This window comes from Ooceraea biroi, chromosome 14 (assembly GCF_003672135.1).
Source record: "Ooceraea biroi isolate clonal line C1 chromosome 14, Obir_v5.4, whole genome shotgun sequence".
Taxonomy (NCBI): Eukaryota; Metazoa; Arthropoda; class Insecta; order Hymenoptera; family Formicidae; genus Ooceraea; species Ooceraea biroi.
Window position 1 is genome coordinate 6322955 of NC_039519.1, and position 26139 is coordinate 6349093.

The window sequence follows — 26139 nt, forward strand, 5'->3', positions numbered from 1 at the left end:
GGAGAGAGGGAAGGCGAAAGAGAGGAACACACGGAGGAGACAGCCCGCGAACATGTGCACATGCGTGATACTTGGTCCTCCGCGACATCGAGACTCCTTCGGAATAGTTCGATCACTTATCAACCACGAGGCACTCTCGCGCGATGCTTATCCGACGTTCAAGAGGATCTTGATGATGCCTCTCTCGGCGACACTCCGGGTGGACGCGCGGTGTCGCTTGATACGGCGTGAGAAGGGCACATAATCGCGCACGTGCGACGATCGAGTGAAGGGATGACGCCGAAAACTTTTTTGTCGCACACGTTGATCAGTTTTTTTTTAAACATGCTGAACATTGTTCAATTTGGATTCTACATATATTCAACGTTGAATTGTACGCTGCGACACCGGGCGTAATTCGAAAATAATAAACGAGGCTTTCCGCAATTTTGTGCAGCGGCCTGCGTTATGCTCGCTGACCATCGCAACCCGAATTATTCGCGCGCGAAACGAACGAGGTGCAAGCGCCCTGTTTCGTAAACCGCGGTTCTGATTGGCCGTCGCGTCACCCGATATCAATATTTATCCAACGCGGCGAATGCCCGAGGCCGATTAAAACTTGTTTATGCGGCCAACGAATCGCTCCTCCCACCGAACTGCACAACCGTACGCATGAAATGAACGCGTCTTTCCCCTTCGCCTTACGCGCTGCACGCACGTTTCAAAATGATCGATAATTAATTTCGGCGAATCGAAACGGATTTATGTTTCGACGAGCGTCGTTACGCACCAACTTTATGTTGCTCTTGAGAATTATAATTTAATATTGTGAGAGTTGAGAAGATTAATTGCCGAGGATTCGTGACCTCGTGCCATCTTAGAGAACTTAATAGCTTAATACATTATATATTATACCTCGGATTTTCAAACTAATAAAAAACAATTAAAAATATTAAAAATATAATTAAAGAATGTTAAATTATACAATTTGGAAGTGATTGATCGCGTTTTGTTAACAATAGTAAGACTTATTTGAAGAAATTTATTTTTTGATAGACTGCCATTCACAATTCTATTATACTACTGTACTAGATACAAAGCAATTTTATTAAATGCGAAGCAGGAATTTCAGCTTTATGCGAAGAACTCGACTTACCGGGACTGCCGAGGAAGACGGAGGAATACAGGACGCCACGACGCGCGTCGCTCGCCGCGCGCTGCGCGTCAGGTGGCGAACTCCATTCTCTACGAGGACACCATTTGCCTGAAACATTTTATTTTTTCGTTAAAATAATCATGATGTTTTCATTGTAGTAATGCTAGTTTTTCATTCAAACTTCGCTACTTCTTCATTGTACCTTAATATACGTGTAAAAAATAAAAAGATTGTGTTACGGATGGATATAGAGTATCGCGTGCTTTTCAGGAAAAAATTTAATATTGGTAAACCGTATCGCATAAATCTCGGTTTTCCAACTGATTAGTACGGTTCACACGCTTTAAATGCATTAAAGCAAAAGACGTTTGGTGAGACGACGGTTTGAATTATGAAAAAAATTCCTCAATGGATTTGCTTCGAGATAAAATGTCGGCGGTTACAACGTTGCGATCAAAATAATGTAAGAAAATCATGGCGATAACACGAAATAGCCTGTTCTCGTGTAAAAATAGATGTTCCCGTATCGATCCTCGCACGAAAGCGTTATTATGCGAGCGTGTGGAGAAAAAGTATACAGAGGAGAGGGTCGATGTGGAGGAAGCAAAAGATTCGTGATCGTCGGCGTCACGACTTCAACCAAAGAGATTCTATCGCACACCGCTCTACATATACGTATACCGTTATAGTGCCTTCATTCTTTTTTCAGCGAGTAACATGCGACGTTATCCCTATGCGATTTACTCCGCTAAGAATAATCCTCTACAATTATGCTGATTATAATAATTACTTAAGAGTGCAGGAAACCACTTATGCTAAATTGCGCGGCATACGCTCGACGATTACATTACCCGGCGTGATATTAATCAATGCCATCACACGAAGCGTTCGAACGGTAAAGTATTACTCGCATTTCACTCGTTATTAACAGGAAGCTAATAATTTCTGATTTGTTTCTTTGTGCAGCGACGCAAATTTCGAATTTCCGCCCTTCAACTGATTTATCGAGCGGGGAGAGGTGAGCACCACTCGCGGCTGCAGTATTGCAATTTTCCAGATGCGAAAATAGGAAAGGTATCTACTTTATTTCCAGGGAGATCCCGGCTGAATGAGGATACACGGTAAGAAAGGGTGGCGCCGGGGGATAAGAGTAAGCCGCGGAGCGAAGTAATTTCACACGAGAGAGTAGGGTCTTGCTGGGTGAGAGGAGATCCCGCGGAGCTATAGTCTTATCTCGGAAATATAGCGGGCACATCCCCCTACGAAAATTATATTCTTGGAAAGCAGAAAATTGCTTCGCCTCAGCCCGTTCTGTGCGAGCGCGCGGTGCACCGATATTAGGTTCTCGTAATGGTTTTGCATACGATCAACCCGTCGTGTTACCTTAACATCGTGACAGCGAGCTTAAATCACGTATGCGACCAAGTGTCTCGGCCAATTCGCACGGCGATTAACCCTGGATATCATCTCGAAAGCCCCGTTCGAGCGGGTGTAACTGGCGCACGCTCCGAACTAATGGATTTAAAAACGGATCCAGCGATGCTGATTATAGTGTGCCGAGTGAGGCGCGTTTAACTCTCTCGATGTTACGGTCACGGTACGTCCCGTCAGTTTCTGGTTAAATGAAATGACAGGGCTGTGCCGGTGATTCGAAAATAATGGTTATTCCAGCACTAGGGACAGCCGGGATCGCATTAATGACAAGAGATTAGTGTCCCGACACCTGACTCGCGAGCAAATCTATCGAGACGGAGAAACTTCTCTTCGTTTTCCGCCTTTTCATTGATACATACGTGTTAAAGGAACGGGAAAAAAACGCGGCGACGAAATGCACATTTGCACTTTGACGTGGAATATCTCGTTGCCGGCGATCCCGCCTTTTCGCGTCGCGTCGCGGATAAGTGAATAAACAATAAATCAGGATTATTCGTAGTCATTTGCTCGCGTTGCCGACCCATTACGCACCAGCGGCCATACGTCACCGCCATTTCGAAGTCCTCCGAGGCACAAGTCCTTTGGATACCTGTAGAATCCTAGAACGGAGGTGGGACGGATGGATGGAGATTTATAGCCGCTAGGAGACAGGGTGTAATCATACACATCGCCCCATCAACTCTGTAACTGTGATTTACCGTGGGAATTCTAAAAAGTTCCGGACTTTCTACCGTATTTTTACCCGAATTCTCCGAATCTCGGCACACGGCTATGACGACTGTCATACGTCAAATTTAGATGACATTCGTAGATGTATAGTTACGGAGCCCATTACTAAACTGGTTACTAAAATTGTATAAATAAAAATCTCTTTTTTTATACATGCTATACCTGAAAATGAACTTTGCAAAAATTACTTTTGGCAAAGAAGGTCCGTACCAAGAAAGCGTTACTAAAACTTTGACAAAGTTACAACCGATTTAACGTCTGCAGAGAGGTTATCGCATCTGGGCACAAAATGTTTTTTTCGGAAGAATGAAGATTCGTTAAGCATCTCAAGTGAGACGTCTCCTTTGAATGATCACCGTAGCTAAATCGCGGGTTAACTTCGGCGTACGGGTTTGCGTGTTCGCGACAGTCATGCCACAGGGCCGAGTCATGTATCAGGGCAAAGCCCTGGTGGAGCAACGATCGGTGGGAGGTAGTCGGACCGTGATACGACGATACACGTCATCTTCGTCTGAGACCGAATTCGCATAGCCACGCGCGACTCCCGCTATGGCTTTATTTTTGCGGCCAACGACAGCTGACGGTTATAAATTGGAATGTAACGCGTCGGGCACGCGACAGGCGCCCTCCGTCCCTTCCCGATGTCGATAAAAATTCTTCAGTGACTAATTCGTTTCGACAATGGCACAAGTTACTTGAATCACCCGCATCTCTTGTCCTTGACGGTTGCTGCAACTTCGTGTCGTGTAAATTGCAGAAAGCGTTCGTTACAATTACAGACACTTTTACAAAAGGCGATGATCGCGACGACTTCAGTCTCTCCAGATGATTTCGCGCCGTCATCGATCCGATGGTCTCAGCTCGAGCTGGAGAGATTCGAAGAGGATCCTCGACGTCGGTATCCGGCTCTACCGCTCGTAGAGACCATGGCGGATGTTATAGATAGGATATAGGTACGTACCCAATAACCCCATCACGTCGGGGATGCTTCCTCGGTATAAATAAATCAATATAACTCGCTTCCACCCTTAGACGCCGCCCTCTTTCGCCGTAAGGAAGTGACGTATGAGGCTCGCATCCTCGACGCGAGGGTTGAGGCCACCCTGTTATTTCACAGTTAGGCTCGTCCTCTCACTCTCCCCTCGAGCTCGCTCAACCATCTTCCTCGTCGTCTTCCAGACCGACCTGTGTGTCCCTAGTGCCGCTTCCAAGCGCGCACGAGTCCCTCGGGAAGCTTTTGTCCTCGAGCTGTAAGCGACTTCCTGACAGGCCAAGTTTGCACCTGCTCTCCTTCTGGCTCGTCCGTATCTCTTTCTCTCTCTCTCTCTCTCTCTCTTTGTCTATCTATCTACCTTCTCTTTCGCTCGTTGTTTCGCGTCTTACTCTTCCTTTCTCTCTTACCGTCTCCCCTTCGCGAGCTTCGCCTAACCTTACGTCGCCTCACACCAACATCACCATCACCACCACCCACCGACGTTACCGGTGCGTAATTTATTCGGGATGGGTATCCTCTCTCTTCGGCCGAAGGTAATCCGTAGATCAGCGCGCCGGATAAACCGGGCGTGTCGTTATATACGTTCGTCGAAATTATTTTCGAATAATCCCCGCCGTCGACACCTCGAACTCACTTATCTTAATTAAAATTACCCTCGTCCCGCTGCTCGGGGCGAATCGGATGTTTGCGCGATTTACGGTAATAATATCGGCGGTAGACCAACTCGTTTAAGTGACAAGCTTTATAGCCTGCTTTCTGCGGAAGATGCACGGGGACCACTCGTTGTGAAGGCGTTTAATGCAGGCGTCAGCACACGTGGACCAATAATTGTACTTTGAACGCTGACGCTTCCTAAAATTTCCACTGACGTTCCCTTCCCGTAAATTAAAAAACTGCACAAGCAGGACGAGATTAAATGAAAAATTGCTTTTCTCGTACATTAAGATCTAATTGCGAAATATTGTTTGAAGGTTGTGACGTCACTGCTCTTTTCCATTTGCGAGCAGAAACACCATCTTTCTCCGGTAAGTAGAGAGCGACGGGTGGAGGAGGTCCATGTTCGCAGATGTCGGAGATGCCGGGTGATTAATGACACTCGATAGACGTAATTTGTTGCGGTCCGCAAACTCGCCGTCTCTCGGTGCGTCTTTCAAATTCAAATTATTGATAAACAGGACGCCATTTGTAACAATCGGTATACGGGATCCTGTCGGACCGAGCAGACGACTTCACTAAGCGAGTAAGATGTAGTAATTGATTTTGAGCAGCACGTTACGCGATTTTCGTTACCTCAAGTCGAGACGTATCTCGACTTCTAATCGTACAAAAAACTTCCTGCACATATAGCGGAAAGAGGAAACTCGTGCACGCGATAGCAGCGCGACTGAGGATTATATTACCGTCATAAAATCATACGCAAGTATGAAACAAGATGACCGTTAGGCTCGTTATCGCGTCGCATGTAATTACTCCAGTTTTACAGATAATAATATGCGCGTCCTCGTTTATTCGCGCGCGTCAGCCAGAACGATCATCGCGATGACGAACGCAAAAAAGTGCACCTGAATAACAAGATTGGATTGAAACACAATGTAACCGTGTATCAGCCGCGTTTTATCTCCGGCATGAAAGGGAAGGAACGATTCTTATTAACCAGAATAAAGATAAGAGAGTGATACGGCGCTCGTTTTAATGGTCGTGCTGCTAAGTGCGCGCGAGTGGCTTCCTCCGTCGCGATCGCGCACAAAACAACGCTCGTCGTCGTTTCGCGACGAACGGATGCGCGATTACCATTAAACGCGTAATGGCAAGGAACAGCGTAATGGAAACGGTCGTAGGGCCCGGCTGGTCAAGCGGCGATAAGATCGAACAAAGGTGTTAATGTAACTCAACGGCGACAGCTGAGAGCACCGGGCTTCGGTTATGCGCGCCTTCTCCCGCGCACACGTCCACTTCCTCCATAAAACGCAAATTCACAATTAACACTCTTTCGTTCGCGACAGCCGAATTTACGCAGGCACTTAGCGCATACGACGATCGTGCCACCTTTTGCTCGCCCTTATTTTAAGCCCTTATCGCGCGATGCCTTCGTCACACTTTTACTTTATGTGTAGATGCAGGCAGAGGCGGGAACGAATGCTAACTTTGTCAAGTCTAAATAATTTCTGAAGAACTAAAACAAACATTTAGAACAAGATATGTGTTTCTTCCATAGAAGAAATGGAAAAAGAAGAGACAAAATATTCAAGAAAATTATCTTACTAGATCTCACTGTGGCTTGATATTTATGGCTTAAGTTTTCATTAATCCCCGTACAGATCCACTACTAAGTTCGTTTAGGTACACGAGAGTACGTGTTGAATCCTTAAATGCACGGGAGAGTTCCAATTAGCCGAGTCGATACTCGCCGATTACCATTTCGACGCGTCGATTAATGGCATTTGCGCTCGCTCGGTGCCTGCGCACCGACCAATAATTCGACAAAAATCCCTATCGATCTCATGATGCGGGTGCTTGCATTAATATCATAAATCGAACGCTTAATCTTCGGCCGCGCGAAGTCAATGCAATAATGCTCCGCCCCACTGCAAACTTCACAATCGTGAAAGTAGATGTATCATCGATACCGGAACTCCCCGAAAAAAGAAAAAATTTTCAAGGCTAGAACTTTTTCATTTTTGGGTCTGAAGGATTTTTAATAGTCGAGAACTCTAGGCAATATGCCAAATAACAATATAAACATCACAGAACTCCCCGGAAAAAGAAAAAATTTTCAAGGCTAGAACTTTTTCATTTTTGGGTCTGAAGGATTTTTAATAGTCGAGAACTCTAGGCAATATGCCAAATAACAATATAGATATCACAGAACTCCCCGGAAAAAGAAAAAATTTTCAAGGCTAGAACTTTTTCATTTTTGGGTCTGAAGGTTTTTCAATAGTCGAGAACTCTAGGCAATATACCAAATAACAATATAAACATCACAGAACTCCCCGGAAAAAGAAAAAATTTTCAAGGCTAGAACTTTTTAATTTTTGGGTCTGAAGGATTTTTAATAGTCGAGAACTCTAGGCAATATGCCAAATACCAATATAGATATCACAGAACTCCCCGGAAAAAGAAAAAATTTTCAAGGCTAGAACTTTTTAATTTTTGGGTCTGAAGGATTTTCAATAGTCGAGAACTCTAGGCAATATGCCAAATAACAATATAAACATCACAGAACTCCCCGGAAAAAGAAAAAATTTTCAAGGCTAGAACTTTTTCATTTTTGGGTCTGAAGGATTTTTAATAGTCGAGAACTCTAGGCAATATGCCAAATAACAATATAGATATCACAGAACTCCCCGGAAAAAGAAAAAATTTTCAAGGCTAGAACTTTTTCATTTTTGGGTCTGAAGGTTTTTCAATAGTCGAGAACTCTAGGCAATATACCAAATAACAATATAAACATCACAGAACTCCCCGGAAAAAGAAAAAATTTTCAAGGCTAGAACTTTTTCATTTTTGGGTCTGAAGGATTTTCAATAGTCGAGAACTCTAGGCAATATACCAAATAACAATATAAACATCACAGAACTCCCCGGAAAAAGAAAAAATTTTCAAGGCTAGAACTTTTTAATTTTTGGGTCTGAAGGATTTTTAATAGTCGAGAACTCTAGGCAATATACCAAATAACAATATAAACATCACAGAACTCCCCGGAAAAAGAAAAAATTTTAAGGCTAGAACTTTTTCATTTTTGGGTCTGAAGGTTTTCAATAGTCGAGAACTCTAGGCAATATACCAAATAACAATATAAACATCACAGAACTCCCCGGAAAAAGAAAAAATTTTCAAGGCTAGAACTTTTTCATTTTTGGGTCTGAAGGATTTTTAATAGTCGAGAACTCTAGGCAATATACCAAATAACAATATAAACATCACAGAACTCCCTGGAAAAAGAAAAAATTTTTAAGGCTAGAACTTTTTCATTTTTGGGTCTGAAGGTTTTTCAATAGTCGAGAACTCTAGGCAATATACCAAATAACAATATAAACATCACAGAACTCCCCGGAAAAAGAAAAAATTTTCAAGGCTAGAACTTTTTAATTTTTGGGTCTGAAGGATTTTCAATAGTCGAGAACTCTAGGCAATATGCCAAATAACAATATAGATGTCAATATAGATGTTGCAAGAAATATATTATTAACACTTGAATTGCCCAGCCAATTTTGAGCGTAAACCCGCGATAATGTTCATTCTATTTTTTTACATTAATATAAGTATATTATACAAACGATATTTTATTTTATTTTTATTCAGTATCTCTATAAATAGTTAATAAAATCATTCCTACTTAAGTTGTTCAAGTCATCGCCCGTATGAGTGACGGGGCAGTCTAAGTGTTAACGCAGCAACATTTAATCAAAATTCTTAGTATTCTTTATTTATCCCTCGTTCTGTACAACGCGGATTGACATACTTCGTATCGTATCGATACGCATTGACATCGCAAATGAATCCTTAGAGAGAAAGAGATTTACGTCATCAAAAAATCTATCATACCACGATTTATCTGCTCGAAATTGTAAGCGCAGTTGGCACCTGATGCCCATGAGGGTGCACAGTTGGATTGATGGCGCAGCGCGCGGGATTAGAGCCCGGAGACGGGCGCGCGGAGAGGACGCGGCGGATGCTCGGACAAGCAGGAGAGTCCGACCTCGGTAGTGGACTCGTAGGTAGCGGACGGTTAGAAATCACGGCGCGTGACGTCACCTACCGTGACTCGTGACACGCGCCGGTTTAATTAGCGCTACAACGCCGAATCCGCGTGCATGCGCGCGCCGGAAGGTGGAAAGACCGAGGAGGTCGGGCGCGGAGGGCGCCGTGCCCGGGTAAACCGCGTGCCCTGTTCCCGGTCGCGGAACCTCCTCTCTTTCTGGCACTTTGCCTGCCCCCGACCTCCGACCTGCCCCCGGGACCCCGGGACCACGTTCTCCGAATTACCCGGCCCCGTCGTTGCAACAGCGCTGCACTTAGCGTAAATTCACGGCGAATCGACGGCGCTTGACGTCCCCTTTCCCAGACTCCTCCTTCTCCCCCCCCCCTCCTCCTCCTCTTCCTCCCGGATCTCTTTCCAGCTCTGCCATTCTGTGAAACGATCACCTCCATACCGATCTACAGCGGATCTACGGCAAACGTTTTCCTATCGTCACGGCTAAGTCTAGGATTAACGATACGCAGAGGGAGAGAGAGAGAAAGAGAAAGCTGCGAAACCGCCGAGATCGATGAGGAGGTTTGTCCTGGGAAACTCGTTGATATCACGCATCTTTATGAAGTAACACCCGATGAGCATTACTTACATACGTCGCAACGCGGCAAAATTCCTTTGAAGTTTCCATTGGCAGGAATTTGCGTCACCATGAGATTCTAATCACGCTCGCTTTGATTTGCTCTATCTCGTTTCTCACGCTGCGAATATGCGTTTGATATTTTTTCCGGTCGTGAACGGTGAACGTCAACGCCGCGCATGAAAAATAGAACGGCCGTAACACGGAAAAACGATAAAACGCCGATAAAATCGGAATATGTACCAAAAATAAACGAATATCGCGTGCTTTCTCCCTTTCTTTGGCGCGGCGTACACTTCGTAAGGTCGTAAGTCGTGTGAGTGCGTGTGAGTGCGTGCCACGGGCATGTGTCGCAGGCCGGCCACGACATACGGGACCGAGATAGGAGAGATTTAAAATGTTGCGGCAGGTCGGGAGAACTAAATGATGATAAACTATCTCGGCAGTCCCGGTAGGCTGACCCTGCACGACTTGAATTACGACCGTAAAACAAAACTACCCGATGCCGACCGCGCGCGCCACGTAACGAAAGACGTATCCGCGCCAATCTGTCCGCGCGCGCGAACCGACGAAATGCGTAATCACACGTGGAACTCGTCGCGCGGCTTATTTTGCCTTTCCCGCGCCGCGGTGATTGATAATTACAGCCTGCTTCAACTTATTACGGTGTCACAAAGGGCATTAATACACGACGAGGCGGTTTTATTTCAAAAGCACAATGAACGTATACTTACCAGTAACACTACCCAAGTGCCACTCGCCGATTTTCTTGAAACTTTGCACACACGTAGCACATCGAAAAACATTAGACACGTGTCTTTTTATTTGTGCTAACAACGCATGTTAAGGTTAGAAAACGCATTCGAAAATTTAACACTCTATAGCACAATGGTAACTAACGCTACTCCTGAGCGTTATTCTCTTACAGCTTTTAAGACATTACTCTATTATGATTTCATTGTCTGAATGTTTAGCATTAATTTTACGAGATTCGAAATGGCAGATTCAAAATCGCGGGCCGAAATCACAGAATTTTCAAAAATTTTATTCAAAGTCAGTTTCGAAGAAGTGGTTTAGACCCGTGATTACGATTTTGGTAACAGTTATATCAATCTAGAGGTGGCAGATGAAAAATGGCAAATTCAATATGGTGCATCCAAACTGGCGGACCCAAATTCCAATTGTTTTAAATTAGTTGCAAAGACCATTTTTGTGGTGGTTTTCGAGGTCACTGTTTACAATGTTAATAGTAGTTTGACAAAATTCCTCTAGATTGATATAACTGCGTTAGTTAACCATTGTGCTATAGAGTGTTAAATTTTCGAATGCGTTTTCTAACCTTAAAATGCGTTGTTAGCACAAATAAAACCACACGTGTGTGCAAAGTTTCAAGAACATCGGCGAGTGACACTTGGGTAGTGTTACTTGTTAGTATAGGATGAGAAGGGAGAGAGGAAGGAAGTAACGCTAACAAATCTCCTCTCCGATATTTCCGCAGCGACTAGAGCACCGATAAACTCAAAAATCGCCACCGCTGTCGCGGTATGTTCGCTCAACGAGCAATGTGATTCGATATATTGTGCGGGTATAAATGTCAAAGTTTGTAAAACGAAGAAATGCTTGAAAACGCAGTGCGGGCCAATGGTGAACATGCATTTACTGCTCAATGCAGTTCGACGTGCAGATGTCGCGCGGGTTAAAGGAACGCGCTAAATTTCGCGCCGGTCTCCGTTAAGGGGGAAGCCTGCTTTAGAACGTTGAAAATAAGGTATAATTTTACGAATTTTTTTGGAGAAACTATACAGCGGATCATTATAAAACTTTGATGCATTTATTAGTACATGTTTAAAGAAAAAAAAAATTATTTTTTTATTTAAATATATCGCCTGTAGAGGTCGTCCTGGAGGCATTGTAAATTGGTGAGCATTCTCCTGCCTCCAAATTTCATGCAAACTGAAAAATTGAAATATTTTCTTGTTATTTATGAATTCCCATCGTCGATGAACCTTTAATATTCATAAAAACATTAAGTTAAACAATTATTTTTGTATGAAAAAGTTCAAAAACTTTGCCTAAAAATCGTACTTTTGTGTTCTAAGCTCCACCATTTTGGCACTTTTCAACTTTTTTCTTCTCTCTTTGGTTCATCGACGATGGGAATTCATAAATAACGAGAACACATTTCAATTTTTCAGTTTAGACGAAATTTGGAGGCAGGAGAATGCTCACCAATTTGCAATGCCGGCGACGCGGCTGCACTAAGATTTCTCCAGGACGACCTCTACAAGCGATATATATTCAAATAAAAAATAATTTTTTTTATCTTTAAACATGTACTAATAAATGCATCAAAGTTTTATAATGATCCGCTGTATAGTTTCTCCAAAAACAATTCGTAAAATATACCTTATTCTCAGCGTTCTAAAGCAGGCTCCCCCCTTAAATCCGTCCGATTATTCGGAGCTGTTCGAACGACGCGCGCTTTTCCAACGCATGCAAATACTCCCGCGTCGTAAAATCGCGAACGAACGCCCGTGGTTCGCGAGAGTTTCCTGCGAGAGCGAGCTACGCCGGCACGAATTTCGGTAGTGCCCGACGCGCACCTCCCTCTGCCTCCCGTCCACCCACCCCCCAATCTCACCTCCCGCTATACAGCCGGGATTATTAATTCCCTCGTTAAAATCCGACCCGCGGCGTCGCCACGGTTTGTTATTTACGAACGAAAATTGTAAATACGAGCGGACGGCGCGCGTATCGACGCGCGACCACTCCCGCGGCCGCGGGCAATTAATAATCGCATCGGAGCTAATTAAATCCGGAAAACATGCAAATGCACTGTTTATATTTCAAAGCGACGGTCGATCGGGTGCAACGACTGATCAGGGTAGAGGGGAAGGAGGGGCGGGCCGTCCGGGAAGAGCGAGGAACCGCCCAAGGGATTCGATTATACATCGACCATAAAAATGCATAAAATACGATCCTATTCTATTAATTGCCGTTTTAAGGGGAACCCAAAAAAGTTAAAAACTTGCATTTGTCTTTTCTAACTTTTTTCCATTTTGAATATAAAGTCCTGTAGAGCGGGCTTTCTTTCTATCTATACTTCGTTTGTGGAAAAGGATTTTTTATTCTGCACAAGCAATAAAGAGAATTTTCGAAACTGCAATTACCATCGCTATAGTGAAAAAATAGTTCACTAGCAACTCCAGCATCCCCTTAAGACAAATGCAAGTTTTTAACTTTTTTCCATTTTGAATATAAAGTCCTGTAGAGCGGACTTTCTTTCTATCTATACTTCGTTTGTGGAAAAGGATTTTTTATTCTGCACAAGCAATAAAGAGAATTTTCGAAACTGCAATTACCATCGCTATAGTGAAAAAATAGTTCACTAGCAACTCCAGCATCCCCTTAAGACAAATGCAAGTTTTTAACTTTTTTCCATTTTGAATATAAAGTCCTGTAGAGCGGACTTTCTTTCTATCTATACTTCATTTTGGAAAAGGATTTTTTATTCTGCGCAAGCAATAAAGAGAATTTTCGAAACTGCAATTACCATCGCTATAGTGAAAAAATAGTTCACTAGCAACTCCAGCATCCCCTTAAGACAAATGCAAGTTTTTAACTTTTTTCCATTTTGAATATAAAGTCCTGTAGAGCGGGCTTTCTTTCTATTTATACTTCATTTTGGAAAAGGATTTTTTATTCTGCGCAAGCAATAAAGAGAATTTTCGAAACTGCAATTACCATCGCTATAGTGAAAAAATAGTTCACTAGCAACTCCAGCATCCCCTTAAGACAAATGCAAGTTTTTAACTTTTTTCCATTTTGAATATAAAGTCCTGTAGAGCGGACTTTCTTTCTATCTATACTTCATTTTGGAAAAGAAGTTTTTATTCTGCGCAAGCAATAAAGAGAATTTTCGAAACTGCAATTACCATCGCTATAGTGAAAAAATAGTTCACTAGCAACTCCAGCATCCCCTTAAGACAAATGCAAGTTTTTAACTTTTTTCCATTTTGAATATAAAGTCCTGTAGAGCGGGCTTTCTTTCTATTTATACTTCATTTTGGAAAAGAAGTTTTTATTCTGCGCAAGCAATAAAGAGAATTTTCGAAACTGCAATTACCATCGCTATAGTGAAAAAATAGTTCACTAGCAACTCCAGCATCCCCTTAAGACAAATGCAAGTTTTTAACTTTTTTCCATTTTGAATATAAAGTCCTGTAGAGCGGGCTTTCTTTCTATTTATACTTCATTTTGGAAAAGGATTTTTTATTCTGCGCAAGCAATAAAGAGAATTTTCGAAACTGCAATTACCATCGCTATAGTGAAAAAATAGTTCACTAGCAACTCCAGCATCCCCTTAAGACAAATGCAAGTTTTTAACTTTTTTCCATTTTGAATATAAAGTCCTGTAGAGCGGACTTTCTTTCTATCTATACTTCATTTTGGAAAAGAAGTTTTTATTCTGCGCAAGCAATAAAGAGAATTTTCGAAACTGCAATTACCATCGCTATAGTGAAAAAATAGTTCACTAGCAACTCCAGCATCCCCTTAAGACAAATGCAAGTTTTTAACTTTTTTCCATTTTGAATATAAAGTCCTGTAGAGCGGGCTTTCTTTCTATCTATACTTCGTTTGTGGAAAAGGATTTTTTATTCTGCACAAGCAATAAAGAGAATTTTCGAAACTGCAATTACCATCGCTATAGTGAAAAAATAGTTCACTAGCAACTCCAGCATCCCCTTAAGCAAATGCAAGTTTTTAACTTTTTTCCATTTTGAATATAAAGTCCTGTAGAGCGGGCTTTCTTTCTATCTATACTTCATTTTGGAAAAGGATTTTTTATTCTGCGCAAGCAATAAAAAGAATTTTCGAAACTGCAATTACCATCGCTATAGTGAAAAAATAGTTCACTAGCAACTCCAGCATCCCCTTAAGACAAATGCAAGTTTTTAACTTTTTTCCATTTTGAATATAAAGTCCTGTAGAGCGGGCTTTCTTTCTATCTATACTTCGTTTGTGGAAAAGGATTTTTTATTCTGCGCAAGCAATAAAGAGAATTTTCGAAACTGCAATTACCATCGCTATAGTGAAAAAATAGTTCACTAGCAACTCCAGCATCCCCTTAAGACAAATGCAAGTTTTTAACTTTTTTCCATTTTGAATATAAAGTCCTGTAGAGCGGACTTTCTTTCTATCTATACTTCATTTTGGAAAAGAAGTTTTTATTCTGCGCAAGCAATAAAGAGAATTTTCGAAACTGCAATTACCATCGCTATAGTGAAAAAATAGTTCACTAGCAACTCCAGCATCCCCTTAAGACAAATGCAAGTTTTTAACTTTTTTCCATTTTGAATATAAAGTCCTGTAGAGCGGGCTTTCTTTCTATTTATACTTCATTTTGGAAAAGGATTTTTTATTCTGCGCAAGCAATAAAGAGAATTTTCGAAACTGCAATTACCATCGCTATAGTGAAAAAATAGTTCACTAGCAACTCCAGCATCCCCTTAAGACAAATGCAAGTTTTTAACTTTTTTCCATTTTGAATATAAAGTCCTGTAGAGCGGACTTTCTTTCTATCTATACTTCATTTTGGAAAAGAAGTTTTTATTCTGCGCAAGCAATAAAGAGAATTTTCGAAACTGCAATTACCATCGCTATAGTGAAAAAATAGTTCACTAGCAACTCCAGCATCCCCTTAAGACAAATGCAAGTTTTTAACTTTTTTCCATTTTGAATATAAAGTCCTGTAGAGCGGGCTTTCTTTCTATCTATACTTCATTTTGGAAAAGGATTTTTTATTCTGCGCAAGCAATAAAGAGAATTTTCGAAACTGCAATTACCATCGCTATAGTGAAAAAATAGTTCACTAGCAACTCCAGCATCCCCTTAAGACAAATGCAAGTTTTTAACTTTTTTCCATTTTGAATATAAAGTCCTGTAGAGCGGACTTTCTTTCTATCTATACTTCATTTTGGAAAAGAAGTTTTTATTCTGCGCAAGCAATAAAGAGAATTTTCGAAACTGCAATTACCATCGCTATAGTGAAAAAATAGTTCACTAGCAACTCCAGCATCCCCTTAAGGGCACGCGCTCTAATACGAGCGTGCGAAAAATGTGTAAGGACATTCGCGGGGAAGACAAAATAAAGTCGATATATTGTTTTCGCCGGGAAACAACATGTCGGAAGAATCCAATCTCCCGAGCGAGCGAGGACAAAGTGAATCGCGCTTGAAGTTCTAGTTCCATTAAAACACTTGGATACTTACGAAGGAAGAATAGGAGGAATCGATAGAATCACGATCGAGGAGCGGATGCAATTCTGCGAATGAAGAATTCGCACGTCGAGCTTGCGGAGCTTGTACCTCGAACCATTCAAACGCACCCGAAAACCGTTAAATGCGCCTTGCTCGTGCTGCCAGCTAACGAGCGGCAGGAAAAGCATCGCCGAAGCCGCGCGCAGCGCCGCGCGGCGTTTCTGCCAACTATCGTTCGCTCGTCTCCGTCTGCCCCAGCGCGCCTTCGTCTTTCTCTGTCCATCTCCGTCGAGCGGCGACGATGATTGCACCGTGCGGCTGGTGCACTCTCCGGTCCGCGTGGCGGGATCGACGGCGCCGCGGGAGGAGAGGAGAGAGAACGAGAGAGAAGAGAGGACGGCGCGATCGGCGATGCGCGTCCGTGCGGGCAAGCGAGAGGAGAGAACCGCGCTGACCCCGTCGAACGTTCCTCTCCCTCTCTCCTTTTTTCCCTTGTCGGGTAATTACGTCGTTAAGCGCGAGGCAATTAAGACGCAAGAAATCGAGCAACAATCACATTTACGGGGCTGCCGCTTCGCCACGGTGTATTGATCCACGACGGTGGCCGAAGGGGGCTGAGAAAGAGAGGAAAGAGCGAGCTCGTCGGACGAACGAAACGGAAAGAAAGGGAAGACAGAGGCGAGGAGGTGCCGGACAAAAAGACCGCCGACGTTTTGTTGGGATCGAAGTGCTGCACGCCGCACCGAGGCCGGGATTTTCCCGGCCGGTGCGAGAGCCGTCCGACAAAACCGAACGTATAGCTACCCTGGCAACGCGGAAGTCGATGCGAGGAGAAGCTCGTCCTGCTCGACTGGTCGTTGACGATCAAAACTGGAATTTATGTCTCGCGGTTAGATCTAGCAACATTCAATCGTGACCCCAATTAAGAGGTCCTTCTTATATCACGTGGAACAATCGGCTATCTAATTACAAACTCGCTTTACTCTTGCGACCGATGCTTAATGAGTTCACAAATGAATCATTGCATTCGCGACTCATTGATTCAGAACGTCGATAACGGGCGTCTGTTCTCGAGAAATGTCGGCATAACTCGCGAGAAACGCTCTCCGAGGGCGACTCGGCAAAGAGACTCTTCCTTCAGCGCCGCCATAGAAAGCAAATATCAAGGTGTATGCAATAAATGCACGCACGCTTCGTTACGTCCTACATGAAGGGACCACTATGTGCCGGTAGGTAAACGGCGCGGCAGATGGGTATAAGGTGAAGGGAAAGTGCACAGCGTGTCACGTCGATGTTTCCAAAGGTCCTGCACGTATGGAATTTCCACGCTTCAATCAATTTCAAGAGCACGTAATCAACATGAAATACGCAACAGGAAATAGGCAATACATATGCGTTACGAAAATATAAATGTACATGCAAGCCGCGAGTAAATAAATGTTTGAAACGCTTTAACAATTTTTCGATGGCGTAAATGCGAAAGTGCGTAAATTGCGGAATTTGAAATTTGAGATTAAATCGACGCTAATCGATAATTTAACAGTGCGATATCAAGCTTCTAAATTAATTTATGCGAATATTAAAACGCGTTTGACGAAGGCATGCATACCGCCGTCACAACCCTGAGGCTTACTGTAACCTTCGATCAGTCGACAAATTCGTCTCGCCCTTTACCGCACTCACACGTATATACATATATGCGCATACACACTTGACGATACCTGATATACTCTATTCAAGTATACCATAAGTATTGCTCCTGCTAGCGTTTCATTGCGGAATGTGTTCAAACCTATTGATCGAATGGCGGTATAAATTTTTTATATTCGCCTAGCTCGTGCATATCCAATGTTGCTTGATAGAACAGGACCGTACATTTCTGAAGTTGATTTATAATTTACTGAATGCAATTTTATTGCCAACTTACGCAATGTCAAACCCCGTTTTAGATCACGATTCGTCTCATTTGTATGATTGTTTGGAAGTTGCAGCAATATCACTTATGTCCTTGCTTGTATTGGTATATCCGTACTTATCGCGAATAGAAAGTTGCAGCAACGGCAAGTTTAAAGTGCCTTTGCAATCTAAAGTGACGCTAATAATACACAAACGCAGCTCGGATGCGTAATAATGATCTTTCCGCTCTCAGTGTAATTGGGACATAAGTATCTGCGCGATGATCTGTCGCGCGTTGTGTCCGAGATATACATTGATCGTTTTTGAACGGAAACGAGGCAATATATCGATCGATTTAATGAAAATACCCGTCTACAAATTTGCCCCGCGTTACACGACAGGATCGAATTTACGCGGCGACTGTGCTAAGAGCACAACTACACGAGCGGAATTACTTTACATTAATTTTATCACGAGCTACGATAAAGGCTGAAATATATTACGCTGGGCACTTGCTCCGCGATCATCTCCCGCATCTAAGTGCGAAGCACGTTCGTTATTCCCTTAAATACAGGACGTAAAGCAGCGGAACATCCACACAGGTGGCAAAATTTATCCCGCGGCTCGCCGACCGTTCCCCGACGAGCATAACGATTTTTAACGAGCGGTAACGAGCTCCTTTTCCCGCGCGCAAAGATAAAGGAACGTCTGTTGTTTATTCCACGTGATGTAACGCGCCGGAATAGCGCGGATTCTTGTCGATCGCGCTTATCTTCGCCGTCGATCGTGGCCCGCCGGAACTCCGGCGCGATCATTCGCCGTCGATCTAAAGACTGCTCGCTCGATCTAACAGGTATTCGCTCGAGATTTCTAATGACGCTCGCACTTGCGTTGCGGAACCCACCCCCTCGCGCATCCGCTTTCTCATTAATTACTCGAACGGCGCAAAGCATCGAGGTCGACGCCGTTGCGCTCCGCAGGAAAGCTACAAGGACTATTCTCTTTCACGTAGCTCCGTCACTGTCGCTTCCTCACGGCGAGATACAATTTACCGAATTGTTTCTAAAACCCCCTGGTCATTCGGATCATTCAATTAAGAACAGCAAAGTACACAAAAGCGGGAAAGGAAAACGGGAATACACGGTGGAGGAATGAGCAATGGAAGGGAGAGTGATGAAGTCGGCAGCCATGACGTCAGCTGTTTTGTCCTGGGGCGCGCCTATTGCTTTATGTCGCTTCACCCCGGAAACCTGTGCCCACGTCGCGCCGATATATCGTGCTTTCTTGCCATCCGCACAACGAAAATAGGCGAATGAGTGGTTAAAAATGAATAGTTGTCGAGCGACACCACTTCGACTTCACGATCGCTTCTCGTACTTCAGGCGACAAGAGCCGAAACGTCCAATAGTAATACGGTCCTTACACGGACGCTTCATAAATTCTCCCGTATTGGCGAAATCAACGGCGGCGATGAAATTCCATAATTTACGACTGCCCACATTACCTACCTACATATATAATTTGACTAATGCGAGTTTAAAGCGCGGCAGCACGATGAGGCGTATTGCAACGCGTAAACCGTTTCACCCCTTCCGCCGATGCGCAGATAAGTCAGAGGCGTGTCTCGCGAAACGCGTGCACAAACCTGTCATGTGAGCGACACAGCGCGTTAAGTCGCACGACGATTATCAGCGACGCGGTGCGACAGGTGCGCGTCGATAACGCCATCGACAATAATTGCAAATCGTGGTCGATGGCCATACTCGAAACGTCGATCCAGATCCGCATAACGTAACGGAGTGAGGCTTCCGTTATACGACGACGATGACGACGACTAATTCCGATCAATGAAACGAGTCGCATTTCGTAAAAGATAAGTAAGGAGAAGAACATCCGAAATTAAATCACGCTAGAGATTTCGAAAATGAGCTTTTCTTGAAAATAGTGCTAATTATATCTATAAAGAAAAAGAAATTGTATAAGTTATAGACTACAAAAATAAGCAAAGGCAGTATAAGGAATGGAATGCCAATTTGTAAAATACGGATGTATATAGGAAATGATCGTGCGAAATTATTCCTTTGCAAAACCAGGCGAATTATATTTTGCCACATCGACGCGATAAAAATGTCACGATCATGAAACATTTATTATTTTCGTCTCTTTAAGATGACTAAAATGGTTTTCCGATAAGCGCTGGCAATGAATGAAGATAATTAATGTTTCATGCGATCTTTCATTCAGATCTTCCATTTTTGTCCTGCTATTAATATATGTGCTATTATAAAAGTAAAATTATCTCTAATCTGATATACATAGTATATAATCTTATTTGTATATAAAACTGTAATCGCGTTCAACTATTATAAAAGTCCCATTCATGTAGGATTATATATCCGTCATTGAAATCTACCGTTTTGATGATTCTTGGCGTTAGCAACAGAATAATAGATTTCAAAATAAAATCAATAGAGTCCAATTGAAACATATTTTTATTTAAATATTAAAATATAAATATCTCGATGCCATGACTGTTTAATTAAAATTAAAAATGATAACGCATAACACATTTAGTAGAACATTACCATACAATAAATTTTCTGACACGCGATATATAACGTGAGACGGGATCTGACGCAAAAGAAGGATTGAGGAAACTGCGGTAAACGGTGGATCTCGTACCCCCTGAATCTTCTCCGGTTGCGACGCACTTAAACCGCCAAATGGACGATCGGCGCGCGAATCTTCGGCGGACCACATAATCCGGATCACGATTAAAACGTGAAAATAACGTCGTTACGTCGGGAAACCGGCGAATTGTCCTCGACACCGGCGTCGTGTCGGAGAGAATCTCAGTCGTGCACGAGGAGGTGGGACGAACGCGGGGGTGCGCAAAGAGGGGTAGCCGGCAGCCGGGGTAACAGTAACGACGTCGACGGGGTTGGCGCGGAGGGTAACTCCCGTCGGAGTCTCCTCCGGCGGCGAAGAGGGATGGAAACGGGAATACGATTGGTTTGTGAGGGTCGCCATTCACAGGGGGTCGCCGGTGCCGTTTGGAGTCTGCGCTCTTCCTTGATCCCGAGAGAAGCGTTTCGCTCGTTTCCAGAGAGAAACGAGAGGAGGACGTGGAGGACGCGGGGCGGCGGAGGACGTGGAAGATCCTTTCCGCCGAAGGCCACAGGGAGAACACCGGGAGAGGGAGAAAAGGGGGAACACTGCCGGCCGACCAACCGGCGCGGCTTGACGGACGTCGCGACGCCCTACGTCACCTTTATCGCCGACGCCCTTCTCCATCTCTCCTCGCGGCCTCTCACTTTACTCCTCCTAAATGGGAGAAAGAAACGATCCCGCAGTTTTTACGTCTTCTATAGACGCCGGATCACGAGCTACTTCTTCTTTCACTTTCGACATCGCCAAATACGCGTTTGGAGACGCACTTTTTCGTCCAAAACGGCTATCGATGAAGGAAGTCTTTACTTCTTTATCCTCTCATAATTGCACAAATATTCTTGTGACGCTGATATCTTAACGCCAATACTTTGCAAATTAATAATCTTTGGCAAGAATAATTCATAAATTACTTTTACTTTTTACGTTGAATAATATATTATTATGCAGTTAAATTTATTCTATTTCCATTACAGTAAATAAATGATCTTGTCGGATAAAATGCAAGGACTTTTTATAGGTTGATGTATCCATAGGGTCCGATAGGATGACGGTACATTTAAGGCGTTATTTACGACGTCGTTTCGTCGCTAACGTTTCGATTGAGGAAGGTCGGGTGCCTGCCTGATCTGTTTACGAAGAGAACAAAAATTTCACAGAGAGTTCAGATATCAGCCGCGATGCAGCAAACAGGAAAAGCGAAAATGTCGAGTGAAAGAAAATGCATAACGTAACCGGATCCTGCGTCCCGCAAAGACGCTACAGAGACTTGCATTGATTCTTAAAAATATATAGCTTGTCGCGTCGTATATTCCTCAAAATGACACGATAGTATTTTTCCCATATTTTCTGTATTTTGTGTTTCGCTTCAACGAATTTGACATGCCGAGTGCATAGTTGCGAGACCAAAATATTTCTTGACGATGTAAAGTGCTTTAATATTTTGTAATCTTTAAATATTCCGTTTACATATTTTTCCTTTGCAAAGTTTAATTAAGACTTATTTAATTATATTGTTTTGGAATATTTTTAAGCATACTTCTCGCAGAGAATAATTGCAACAGGGAACAAATCGTCAATATTTTCAACTGCAAAAGGCTTACTTGAAATTTTGAAAAACCGGAATATAGTATTTCGGATTGGTCACGTGACGATCGTATCGACTTTGACATTGTTTTCACGGCCTCTACTACTACGAACTCGTTTATGGAGCAATGGGGGTGTGAAACAGGTAGACCTATCAGAGTGCAAACAACGAGAACAGACTGCAGAAAGGGGGTGGACGAGACAACAAGAGGACGAGAGAGGGGAACTGTAGACAGGTTTGGAAGGAAGTGAAAAGGCCAAGCTTTGTGTAAATTTAAATTTAAATATAATGCAAATCGAGCGAGATAAGATGAATAATAATTGTAACGACAAGGGCGGGTGACTTGACGCGAGGGAGGGCACCGTCGACGCAAAAGGAAGGAACGGTGTCGATAAGCCTGCGCGTTCAAAAGCTACGTTGCAATCGTCAACTAGTTTGGTATCGGTACTCCGACGAAATTACTCGCTAGTTAGAAAGCGCAGATCTACCTAAATACAGAAGTTTCACGCAAGCGCAAACAGAAAATGTTTTCAATGAACGGGAATAATCTGGAAATTGCCGTGGGAAAGTAAAGTATCTCGTGCTGGTAATTAGCGAGCAATGCTTATTGATGGTTTTAATATAGCTGCGACTTTTTTTTCCGTGGACCGAGTTCCAATTTTAATTTTTTATTGCGCGTCGCTATTAGTCGCGTTTCCCCGGCATCGCCGCTTTATTGGCGCATCTGCCGTTCTTTACACCACCAAGTGCACAATACGACGCCGATTACCTGGATTATTTACCGCTGCCGGGGAAAGTTCCATAACGGAGCCGCGTCAATAATGTATTATAAATTCGACGGCGCGTCCAACAATAAGCGCAACGCGGACGCAAAAGTTTGCGGCGTCGGTAGATACGAAGCGTCGCGCGCGCGCTGCTGCAACGCGAGTGACAGTTGTGACAAAGTTACGTCTCTTTAACCGCATTACACCGTGCTACATCGCGCGTCGCGCCGGTTATTTCGAATAAATCGCGCGCGCTAGCCTAGATATCTAGATACTTTATTGTCGCTTTACCTTGACATCATAGTCGAGTTTACGACTTCGAGCATTATCGTCGGTATTCCGTGACGTAGTCGTCTTTCGAGTTTTCCGCGTCTTTTCTCGTCGAGCAACAAGAAATAATGCTCCGCTTTTTATAAACGCTCCATTCTTTTTATAAATGATGCAATCACGATAAAATGATGGATTGTGCTTACATATTTCTCAGAGTTCACATGTTTACTATTTCGCGTAGATACATTATTTTTATTATTCTCTCTTATGTGTACGTCCCTCTCTCCCTCGCACGTATCTCGAGTAGTGACGAAAAAGATGCCTATCCAGCTGGTCTAACTATAGCCAGGCGCGGTCGCCGCGAGATTAATTCGCGGATTGAAATACACCACGCCGTCGTAGCGTATCGAACCGTGCCGCGTTCCAGCTGTCTGGAAAAGGCCACGCAGCCGAAGACGCGTACGAGTGCGGGTTCGTTAAGCACTCACCGGGTTGCCAGGTAGGAAACGCAGTGCTCGGCGACGCGACGCAGCGCAACGATGTCGAGGACGCGGCGGAGCGTTACACCCGCGCTGAAGACGCGGGGCCGCGATATTATTCCGCCGTGCGGAATATCTCTATTCTGTCGGCGGTGGCGAAAGAAAAAAAACCGGAAGCGGAGGAGCGGAATAGAAACGGAGGAAGGAAGAAAGGAGACGGTCGAGCACGCCCGAGCCACGCCGCATCGGCCGGCGCGGCGCAACAATGCGCCGCGAGTGCACCGTAGATAGGTAGATATCCGATTAATTCCCACTGAATGTCTTTATTGTAGTTAATGCCCCGCGCGCGAGCAGCGCGCAAAACGAGAGAAAGGGACGGGTGCAAGAGAGGGAAAAGAACAAAGCGATAAGAGAAGGCTGCGCCTGGCTCGCATCGCGCAGTTGCTTCCTCGAGTATATCGGTATGTATAGAAGCAGATATGGCACCGGCTGTGCACGTCGAGCGTACACTGTGTGGGACACGTCTGCTTCGAGGGCACGCAAGCGCGCGGACGGTGGCCGAGGTGTACGGAGCGCATCGTTGGAGGACTCACAAGTTACATGTATATTTATGATATAATCGTGGATACTGATCTCTCTCTCTCTCTCTCTCTTTCTGGCGGAGAAACGAAAAAACGCGGCATCAAGGCCGAGGGGACCGAAGCGACACGGGACGCGCGTGTACGCACGACGCTTTTCTCTTACGGACGGCGCGCGGACGACTTGTAAAGTCACTTGCCTTCCCTTCCCGTCAGCGCCGGGAACGTCGTTTTTCCCGATGAGCACCAGTCTAGGTGCCAAGCGGCCGTTTCCGCCGCGAATTCCATTCCTAAGCGCGCACGTCAGACTGTCGGATCAGGCGATGCGTTAATTACTCGTCTCACGGTTCGCGTTCGCCGCTCGTCGGCGAGTAAACGGCGAGTCGCTGCCACGGATCGCGTGATTCCACGCTGCTCGCTGCTACGGAACGGCACTCGTACGAGATTTCGAGCAATGCCGAGAACAATACGCGTCTTGCCTGTGTAACATGCCGCGTGTGTGCCATCTCTTTCCCTTTCTCTCTGTCTCATCAATTAATTGAGTTAATTATTGTTAAGTATCGGATGATCGCATCATCTGGAAGGAGGCCAGAAACAATTGAATTGCATAAATAATAATTTTATGTTTAGTCAATTTACTCTGATTTTTTATTTTCTGATTTGTAAAACAAATTGCATTAATTTCTTTCATATATATACATATATATATAAATATAATGACGTGCACCGTATCATCAAATTCATCAGCAGGAGTATAAAGTTGCCACCATCGGAAAGTACAGGGTGTCTCACGTTCACTTCTGTATCGTAACGAAATGATCTCGCTGTTATTACGGCTAAATTAATTGCAGAACTTTGGAGAATCCGTAATTACGAAAGTAAGAGTGAAGTGGCGGTATCGGGAAGGATCTTAATTGTTCAATTACCTGTCTCACGTAAGAAGATAAACGCACAGTTCGACGAGCGAGACGATCGATCGCGCGCTTTTAAACGGCGAGTCGTGCGCGCGACGGGGATGCAGCCGGTGCCCAATAAAAATTTGGAGCCCTTTAGTCGTTACCGTTGCCCGTCAAGAGCAGACAAATTTGGGGAATTTGCGAGACGGACGACGAACTGCCGGGCAATTTCGCGTCCGCGTGCGGACGGGCGCGAGGGCTGTTTTCGGACCTATATAGATCTCAGTCGTTTTGAGAGAGACAGAGAGAGAGAATGAGAGCGAGACGAACGAAGAGCGGAGTTCAGGGTCGAGGCATACAGGTGGTCCATAACATAACAGTCACTGCGTTTTATCCGGCAGTAAACCGGCGGCAGGCGCGCTCCGGCTCTATGATTTAATACCCCAAACCCTTCCCTTCTCTCCGCCCGACCACCCCCATGCGACCCCTTACAACCGCCCCTCTTCGGCCGACTACCCTCCCCTCCCGCCGGCACGCTGGTACCCTGGCCCCCCTCGTCACCGCCGCGATTCTGCCCTCTCGACATTGCATCCGCGTGCTTGCACTAACCCAGTGCCGCGGAATGGCATTATCAGCCGGATGCTTCTATGACTGCATGCGGGTTAAATGGCATCGCGACGGGAAGCCCGAAGGGCACTCTAATTTTGTCGATCTGTCACACACCCGCCGGCGAAAGTGCGCGCTCGTGGGGTTAATATAGAATAAAGTCGTATTGCAACGAAGGACAAAAGTTGAACGTTACGATTGTACTTGCATAAAAGTATCGACCGAGAGAAACAAGTACAATTGAGAAACAAGTATTCTCTAGTGAAAGAAACTTCGAAATATTTAAAAACAATTAAGCTAAGAGAAGTTAAAGTTATAATAAAATTTTAGTATTTTTTAAAAGCTCTAACTTTATGTGCGTGTGTGTGTCTGTGTGCTAAGAATGTCTGTTTATCAGTGACGAGTTTCTTCATGCTCGAGTCTCTTCGAATCCGACGTTAATATCGTTATGGCATGTAGATGTCGTGACAAATTGCTCTTTGGCGATAATCAACATTCGTGACGAGTACCACT

At 44.1% G+C, this 26139-nt stretch overlaps 1 protein-coding gene across 3 annotated transcripts in view; it reads right to left on the reverse strand.

The window, feature by feature from the left end:
• Positions 1 to 26139, reverse strand: part of LOC105283299 (homeobox protein homothorax) — a 429006-nt gene that overhangs the window by 207726 nt on the left and 195141 nt on the right. For all 3 annotated transcript variants that reach the window (XM_026975099.1, XM_026975100.1, XM_026975098.1), the window contains exon 9: positions 1136 to 1243. In XM_026975099.1, the coding sequence (XP_026830900.1) occupies positions 1136 to 1243 (108 nt within the window). The remainder of the gene's footprint in view (positions 1 to 1135; positions 1244 to 26139) is intronic.